Below are 9,388 nucleotides of genomic sequence, written 5' to 3' on the forward strand. Positions count from 1 at the left end.
CCTGAAACAGGAATTCACAATACCATCTTAGAAGATTATGGTAAAGACTAGATGGATTCATATAGATGTTGTCAAAAGCTTATCCAGGGGACTGACATATGAATAAATAGTAACTGTTATTACAGAGATTTCAAACTTAAAGATTGAGTATATTATAGCATGTCAGGGAATTTTGGGGTTAACCAGCTATGATAATGTTAGCTCAGGGAAGCAGACAAGATTCAGAAAACTATAAATATAACCCACAGGCAATCCAGGTGAGGTTGGTAATGTTGGGGGAGTGTGTAGGGAAAAGGAGAAAGATATTACAATCCTAAAACTTTTATTAAAGAGAGGAAGATTGAGAAGGCAAGAGCAGTTTAGGGCAACTGATGTCATTATGCAAAATGAAGGGACTGTTTTCTCAAAGATGTCTTATATTTCCGCAGGGTTCTGAAACTGATCAGTAAGCCTCTACTGAGCACCTATTATATGTCCAGGTCATATTCTTGTGATGAAGCTGGGACTCGGGTTCAGGGCTCTCTGACTTGACTCTAGAGCAGGGTTATGTATACATTCATTACATGAATTCTAGAGAAGAGGCCCACAAACTTTTTCTTAATGGGCCAGACAGTAAATATTTTAATACTTTGCAGACTATGTGTCTCAACTACCACATCTGCCTTCAGAGCACAAAAGCAGCCGTAGACAACATGTAAACTGATAAGATTTTATATGTTCCATGAAAACTTTATTCACAAAAAAGGGCAGTGGGCCACACTCGGCCCACAAGCCAACCTCTGCTCTAGAGTATGGGCCTTGGTTACTGATGGCATCCCTCTTTTCCTATTATCGACAAGATCTAATGCATGAAGTGTTGCTTTCCCCTTGATAGTGTTACCATATTGTACTCTGATTGTCCATCTTCTGCCTGTCACCACATTAGACCATGAGCTCACTGAGGGCAGAATCCTGGGCATATTTATTATTGTGTTCCCAGTGCCTGAAAAACTAGTGGCAGCTTGGTAAATGCTGAATGAACAAATGTTTCATATGATGCAAGTGTGAATGAGAATGACTAAACGAATGAGAAAATCACAGCATCTTTTTGTGATAGGTAGGAGAGCCAATTAAGATCTGTAACCAAGGTGAATGTACAAATGGCTTATTTTATAGGAATGCAGATTTTCTGATTTCTTTTTTTTTAATTTTTTTTAATTTTAAAGATGTGGATTACAATTCAGGGTTATGTATACAAATGTTCATTATGCAGTTACCCTTGTTGATCAGGTGTGCCCCACCCTTTTCTGGTAGTTTCCCTCAACTGCCAATCCCAATTCCCCTCCCCTGGCAGTTTCCCACTCCTGCCAATCCCTTTCTTTTTCTTTTTCTTTTTTTGAGTTGGAGTCTCACTCTGTCGCCCAGACTGGAGTGCAGTGGCCGCTCCCGGCCACCGCAGCCTCAACCTGCTGGGCTCCAGCGATCCTTCCACCTCAGCCTTCCAAGTAGCCGGAATTACAGGTGCGCGCTACCACGCCCGGTGAATTTTTTTTATTTATTGTAGAGATGAGGTCTCGCTGCCCAGGTGGGTCTCGAACCCTTGGGCTCAGGCAAATCACTCACCTCAGCCTCCCAAATGCGCGGGATTACAGGCTGAGCCACCAAGCCCGGCACCAATCGCTTTCTTACAGTATTATGATAATTGTTCAAGGTCCACTTGTGAGTGAGACAATGTGGTACTCTGTTCTTTGTTTCTGTGATAGATCACCGAGTATGATAGATTTTATATCCATCCAAGTTGCTGCAAAGTTGATTTTCTGATTTCAGTCTAGCATTTTTGGTCTGCTACTAAATGAAGCCTTCATTTTCTGCTTCTAGAGCACAAAGACTTAGACCAGGTGACTGTTCTCTGGCTTCTGGATGCCAGCGACAGGTCATATCACAAGGGCAATTGCATTTGGGACAGAGCTAGGAATATATTTCTACATTTTTTTCATACTCCCAATTAGGTATCTGTCTGAATATCAAAACCTTGAATAGTTCCATGCACAGTCTGAAGTCAGTGTTTAACTAGCTGATTTAGGATATGGCACAGTATGTAGCCAACGGTAAACAGGAAATGCAAGGGACAAGACAACACTTAACCATAGGAAAGCAAAATTCTGAGCCAGAGAGCACAGCTAGTTTCATGGTTACATGGGGCAAACTGCATGAATAAGTGTGTCTTGCACATTTATATATTTTATAAGGAATTGGCATTCAGGAAGACATTATTCAATGATCTCACCTCTAGGATGTACTCCAGCTCCACGCCCCTTTTGTGAGCCCGTTTCAGGACAGCGGAAGCCTGAGTCATCAGCTCTGTGTGGAACTGGGTTTCCTTTTGGACTGCAAAGCTGATTATCTTTCTGAAGAGTGTTTCAGTCAATATCATATGAGATTCCAGGCCCTGAAAGTATTCCTGCAACGATTCCGGTAGAAATAAGTCTGCAACTCATGCATCTGTTGCCTTACAATAGAAACTCAAACATGAAAGTTGATGGAGCTCAGTTAATCTATGAGTGATAAACATTGTTCCACTCCCACTCACCTCCCGCTTAGCCCAGGCACTTGTTGCATCCTCCAGAGCTGGGGCTTCTCGTCCCCTAATTGGGCCCTCTTGCCTCCCCTACTCAGATGCATCCTACACACTACAGCTGACACACTATCCCCAAAGCAAAGCTTTTCACATGTGGCTGTTGCAGACAAAACTCCTCTGCCCTTGAGTACGTCATCCATGTGCCATCTGGCCTTCCTTACTTTCCTGGCATGGGCTGTCACTAGCTCCACCACAAAAACGGTCCCCTGTGTGCCTCATTCCCCCATCTTTGGACTCTGCTTCTACTCTGTTCTTCTCAAGATTTCTCACTTGACACATCCACTGACTTTCCTTCTTCCATGGTTGGGCTTCAGCTCTACTTTCTGAACGTCCAGAGTGTTTGCTATGCTTACTACTTGTTGTCAAGCATAGCTTGACACACACTCCTTAGTATTACACTTTATTTTCCTCATATTATACCTAGACATAACAGAATTGTAGGCCTCGCACCACTCTTCAAATGTTTCTGGAATGTTATTTTTTATGTGTGATAGACCCTGGAGAATGAAGATGGAACTTATCCCCTTCCTATTGTCAGCATCAGGACAGAATGGAAGGACATGGAACTGATAAGAACCACTGACATTACTACTGGTTGGGTACTCCATAAATACTCTACCTGACTCATCTCATCCTTATAATTACTTTTTAACTCTATGAGATAGGCAGTTTTATTTCTCATTGTACATGAGAGCACTGAGTGACCCAGTCTACATAGCGTGCCCAAGGTCACACAACTAGTAGTGGCTAGCTGGTGTGCTATATCTGTGCTCTCCACCAACCCAGCAGAATTGTCCCCATAAAATGGGCTGGTCACTAGAAGCCAGAATCATTATTTTTAACCAATAATTATTGTATCATAGAATCTTAAAGTTGGAGGAGATACTTTGAAGTTCATGTAGCCCAACATTTGACGAAAGCTGAGATTCCTTGACCAGCCCATCTCCCTGAAAGCCTTGGCCGGACTTCTCATGGCCAGGAGGGCTGTCTGCTCAGTGGCAGTCTACTCCTTTTAGAGTTCTTCTTCCACTGAGCTTTATTTCTGTTATTTATACTCATTGGTTCTAGTTTCCCCTCTGGAATAACTCAGAATGATCTTTTATTGCTACAGTCAACGATTTGAGAAAGACCAGCTGTGAACTTTAAAGCAATGTTTTCAAAGCCAAATGATAAGGCTTTAATAAATTATAAAGTTCAGGACAAAAACCTCTGGGAAAAAAATAGCAAGAAGTACAATTTCCCAAAAAAAATCCACCTTTATAAGCCACCAGAAAGCTACACACTGGCAGAATATTTAACCTTCTCTAACCCGATGGGATTTTTTCTTTTTTTTTAATTTCCCTACAGGAAATTCCCATAGTCTAGGAGGCTGGGTTTCTGGAGAGAAGCAACTATTTTTTCTTTAATCATTGCTAATAATTCAAGAACCGCACGTACGTGTGTGTGTGTGTGTGTGTGTGTGTGTGTATGTGTCTGAAATAGGCATTCCTTTACTAAGAAGTACTGTCCTGAGTTTGGTTATGGCATACATGGATGGAGTGATCTCAAGCCTACCAAGTTTGATTATGTATTAAAAGGTCTCACTGTCCCCAGGAAGAAACTCTGAAGTCTTCAACAAGCAAAAGAATACATGCCTAAGGGCTAAAAGAGCTGAATAATGCATGTAAAAGGCATTAGCCCAATTCTGGAGCTGAATGGGCAACTCTGTATTTCCAGAGCAGAGCAAGGAGTCCTTGGGGAGAACAAGGGAAGCCAGAGAGAGCACCTAAGACTAGATGGACCAATGGGCACAAAGACCAGATAGCAAAAGGTAGAGTTACAATGAAGATGAGCTCCTTTGAAAAGAGTCCCTAAGATTCCCCCTGACTATAGTTCATGTAGGGAGTTTCTGTAGGAGGACTGTAGTTTCTGTAGGGACTGTAGTTTATGTAGCAGGTAAGACTGACTAATACAAGTGAGGAACTGATAAGTAAAATTACTGATAATGTCAGTTTCCTTTTTTTAATTTCTAAAATTAAAGAAATATATATCATATCATTAATCTGTGCTATTGCATGTCAGTGGATTTGAACACACATTTGTTGACAACTTAAAAGAGTACCTTACACAAGTAAGTATGCCTGATACTCATAAGAGCATATTAGATTTTACTAAATATAGATCAGGGTTTTGAGAATATGCTTTCTCTTCCTTCCTTCCTTCCTTCCTTCCTTCCTTCCTTCCTTCCTTCCTTCCTTCCTTCCTTCCTTCCTTCCTTCCTTTCTTTTTTAAATACCTTGTGTTTGTCAAGTAGTTGTTGAATTTCGTCTTTGGAAGACACGATGATTTTCTGGTCTCCCGCCATCTTTTCCTGACCAGTTTCTAGCAGGTCAGCCAGATCCTGCAGGGCCCTTTCATATTGACTCTTGAGTGTAAAGTTTTGGTTCAGACCAGTCCGCCGTGAGCCAATGGTCATCATCAGCTCATCATACATGTCCTGACAAACAGAGACAACAACACTCACTCACTTCCAATTCATATTCTGACACTTCTTTAAAAGCATATTAAGCTGCCAGGCCCATAGTCCAATGAGGGAAACTCCTTCAGGAATGTGACCTATGGGAATTCTCTGCATGTAGGCCATCTGCCTATCTTTCTTATAAATCTTACTCTAAAAACTTCTTTCAAATACACAAGCTTTGTATTTCTGTTCCCATGATTGTGATACATTGTTTACATGATTGTGACTTTACAATGTTTTGATGCTTGGTATTTCAAGTTTTCTCATTAATCTTGTTCGATATTCTTATCTTTCTTATTTTACATTTTATTTTCTTTTTAACTGATAAATAATAAAGCATGGCGGAGAAAGGAGAAAAAAACATATTCATAAGAATTTAAATATCAAGTCACTGAGGGAAAAAATGAAATAAATATTTATTACATAATACAGAAACAACTCAAATATTTAGGGGAAAGTAAAATTAGAGGCTTATCTAATGTCATATATCAAAATGCAATTTAGATTGATTTTAAAAATAGGAATGTAAACGCATAAATAAATTAAAAAGGAAGGTTGAAAATCTAAAGGGAAATAAAAAATATGTCTATGAAAAAACTTAATATCTTAAGCTTCCAAATGATATGCAAAATTATTTCCTAGCAATAACACATAAGGAAGACTTGAAAACTATCTTCTTGGGATATCAACAATTTATGAAGAGACATGGTGTTAAAATATTGAAAAATTATTTATGCGGCTGAGGGAGATGCCAAAGAAAATGTAATTCCAATTTTTATAGTGTTCTCAATATTTATATAGTTTTAGAATAGTTGAATACTGTATTCTTAATTTTTTTTCTGCTAAATAGCAATCAGATTTGGGACTATCCCTTAAACAAAGAGCTAGAAAAACAGAGGCGTTTCATGTGAGCAGAAAGACTTTAAGACTTAGGAAGGTAATGTTTTTGCCAAATGTGGTGGAGTAAATAACTATTTAAACTGGAAAGACATTTTAGGAGATGATGACACACCAAACATAAAATTTATTTGAAGCATATGGACTTGATTAACATATCATATTAAGGCTTAGCAGGCCAAAATGGTTCAATCTGGAAAAGTTCAACTTTAATGCCTATTTACAGCCATGATGTTTGACTCTTACACCTGATGGTTAAGTGCTCTTGAAAAACTATCTACAAAAGTATCAAGTAGGAGCGGTGGGCTTATGACATTATGGAATGTTAGATAAAGGAGAAAGACAGTTAAAATGAAAATATACCCTTGTTTAGAAGAGCTATTTTATTTTCTCAAAAGATAGAATTTGTGACCCTGTACTGGATTCATGCTAATCCTCCACAGTCCTGCCATAAAACACACGAATCTAACGTATGCATATGTATAGGACTGTGCAAATTGTAAGCAGTTTCTTCTTAATTTAGACAACTGTGTTGCCCATCAGATATTAAACTGTGATGGTCTGATATCCCAGTATCTTCCTTCTATTCCAGTATTGAGTTCTTGCCTGGGTGTCAGATCTAGAAAAACAAATTAACCCTAAGTATTATGCTGTATTCCTGAAGGATGCTGGGAGTTTGTTTAGAGTTCAACTATCTTCTAGTTTAATTTATGTGGTTGTTGTTCTAGAATTAAAACAATGTCTCCGTTCCATTCAAACATCTATAGAAGATAAACTACAGGTTTTGGGACACCTTTTAAACACTTTTTAAACACTTAAACTTAAAACTTAAACACATAAACTTTAAATACCTTTTAAACACTTTTTTAACACTTTCTAGAAAATACTGTCTTGATTATTTGTTTTTGTAATAGTTTGAGGGGGTGATAATACATCACATGGTAGATATTTCTCTTTAAGTTTTCTAGGCAGGGTTGATAATTATTATATTTTCTAGAGTAGAAAATAACAAGGTACAATGAATATATGCCATGATGTCTAACCATCATCATAATAATAAAATACATATCAAAAAATTAATCTTAGAAGCATAAAAACAATTCATTTTATTGTACAAAATATGTTAAAAGGTTCAGAATATTTTCTAAGAGTTACTTGGAAGAGAGGATAGGACCTAAATGACACGAATTTTATAAAGAAAGCAAATAAAATATTTTTTTCTCAACTTCAAGTTAGGATGTACCACTGAAGCAAAATACTACTGGTTGAAGACTGTACCTGAAGTTTGGAGAGTTCTTGCATGGAAGGCTGCTCAATCTGTAACTTGTCACCACGTTTCTTTAATTCAATGATTCCAGCATCCAATTCCTTTAGTCCCTCTTCAGCTTGTTGTATTGCCTATATAGAATTCATGGCATTTTATTACAACTCCCAGGAAAAATGTCCCCACAGAAAATATGATTGTGTTACCTCTTGATGTGTTCCTCCTTTCTTTACACAAAATATTTTCAGTACATACAAGGAGTCGCTTCAATAGAACATCAAAGCCATGGTCATATATTATACAGAAAAGAGAAGAAGGCCCTTTATTACACTATGGATTCTGTATCTTAAAGGTAAGGAGGTAGGAGGGTCTTATGGTTGAGAGATGGGGGAAGAATGGCTTCCTTAAACAAAAAGAAAGTTTGTGAGTAGTAATATCTAAAAAAGAAGCAAGGTTTAGGACATACTTAGAAAAGGGCATTTATCTGAGATTTTCTAGGGGATCATGCTCTGGTGTCCTGAAATGTAGTTGTGAGCATCTCTGGCAAGAGATTTGGTAAGGCAACAAGAGAATATGTGATAGCATGGTCAAAGAATGCGTGCAGTGGAAAATCAATCAATCAACAAGTATAACAGTGGCTGCTGTTGCAAACAAGCGCTGTCTTCCTGGTGTGAGATCTATGGAAGCAGGAGGAGATCTCAGTCTGGCCTTCAAGGAGCTGATAATCTGGTAAGGAAACCAGAGTAAACAGAGGAAAATAAAGCAAGGCTGAATACAAGTAAGTACTAAACTTGATAATGCAACTCATCCCCATTAGCGGAGACTGGAGAAGGGAGATACCAGACTATGAATCCTGGAACACCCCAAGTAGACATTTGGAAGAAAGGAAACAGAGGATGACAAAAAGACTCCAGATGGCAGATGAAACACCTGTGTCCAATTTTCTCTTTCCTGAAACCCCTCCCCTGCAACCAGAGCAAATATTCTGTTTGCTGTTTTTTGGTGTCTTTTTGCCCTATAAATTTACAAGAACAAGCAAACAGGGAAGAAGACAATGTCAACAAAATTTTTGAGGCTGGAAATCAGAAGGATGCATGATAACTTACAGGAGATCTAAGGAAGTTGAATCCCAAGCTAGCAGAGGATCTACACCACCAAATTTAGAGCAACAGAAATCTCTGGAACTCTGGTTGATGTGGGATGAGGTGCTAAGTAAGGAAGGTTAGTGAAAAGCTGCCTAAAGAGCCATTAGCTCCCCAAATACCCTTCCTCATTCCACACTGTCCCTTTCCTCCCCTAGGGAAAGACTGATCCTTTGTTTTCTGAAGAAGGCAAAACAGACTAAAGGATACTGGACACAGCTGTGGGCCTGAGTACTTAACTAAAAATAGGGGAGGAAGTAACTGAAAGCCCCCTGAATGCTGAAGGTGAAGCCCTCAGAGTCTTCTCTCCCTGGGCCAAAAATGCTGCAGCCAGGCCTCTACTTTCCAGAGAAGAGATGGAAAAAAATGCCTAAAAATTGGGGAGAAGGAAGGAAGGAAGGAGAGAGGGAGGGAGGGAGGGAGGGAAGGAAGGAAAGAAGGAAGGAAGGAAAGAAGGAAGGAAGGAAGGAAGGAAGGAAGGAAGGAAGGAAGGAAGGAAGGAAGGAAGGAAGGAAATGCCTAAAAAAATTGACATAAGAATTCTCTAACAAATAGTGCACACAGGCTGGGGTATGGTGGCTCACACCTGTAATCCTAGCATTTTGCGAAGCCAAGGAAAGAAGATCGTTTGAGCCCAGGAGTTTGAGAACAGCCTGTGCAACACAGCAAGACCTCATCTCAAAAAAAAAAATAATAATAAAAATAGCCAGTGGTGCACGCCTATAATCCCAGCTACTCTGGAAGGATGAGGTGGAAAAATAACCTGAGCCCAGGAGGTCAAGGCTGCTTTGAGCCGTGACTGTGTCACTGAACTCCAGCCTGGACAATGGAGTGAGATACTGACTCAAAAAAAGGCAATAAGACAAAAACAATCAACAAAACAACAACAAAGAAAACAACAAAAAAATGGTCCAAGCCGGGCTCGGTGGCTCAGCCTGTAATCCCACGCCTTTGGGAGGCTGAGGTGA

At 39.3% G+C, this 9,388-nt stretch overlaps 1 protein-coding gene across 1 annotated transcript in view; it reads right to left on the reverse strand.

Annotated features, from left to right (window-relative positions):
- The window catches only part of SYNE1 (spectrin repeat containing nuclear envelope protein 1), a 391,665-nt gene that overhangs the window by 118,305 nt on the left and 263,972 nt on the right, over nucleotides 1–9,388 (reverse strand). The window contains exons 100-102 of the mRNA XM_021716025.1: nucleotides 7,293–7,412; nucleotides 4,893–5,093; nucleotides 2,267–2,440 (exon numbers count right to left, since the gene is read on the reverse strand). Coding sequence (XP_021571700.1) covers nucleotides 2,267–2,440; nucleotides 4,893–5,093; nucleotides 7,293–7,412 — 495 coding nt within the window. The remainder of the gene's footprint in view (nucleotides 1–2,266; nucleotides 2,441–4,892; nucleotides 5,094–7,292; nucleotides 7,413–9,388) is intronic.

Source organism: Carlito syrichta, unplaced genomic scaffold, assembly GCF_000164805.1.
Source record: "Carlito syrichta isolate Samal-C Ts95f unplaced genomic scaffold, Tarsius_syrichta-2.0.1 Scaffold308114, whole genome shotgun sequence".
Lineage (NCBI taxonomy): Eukaryota > Metazoa > Chordata > Mammalia > Primates > Tarsiidae > Carlito > Carlito syrichta.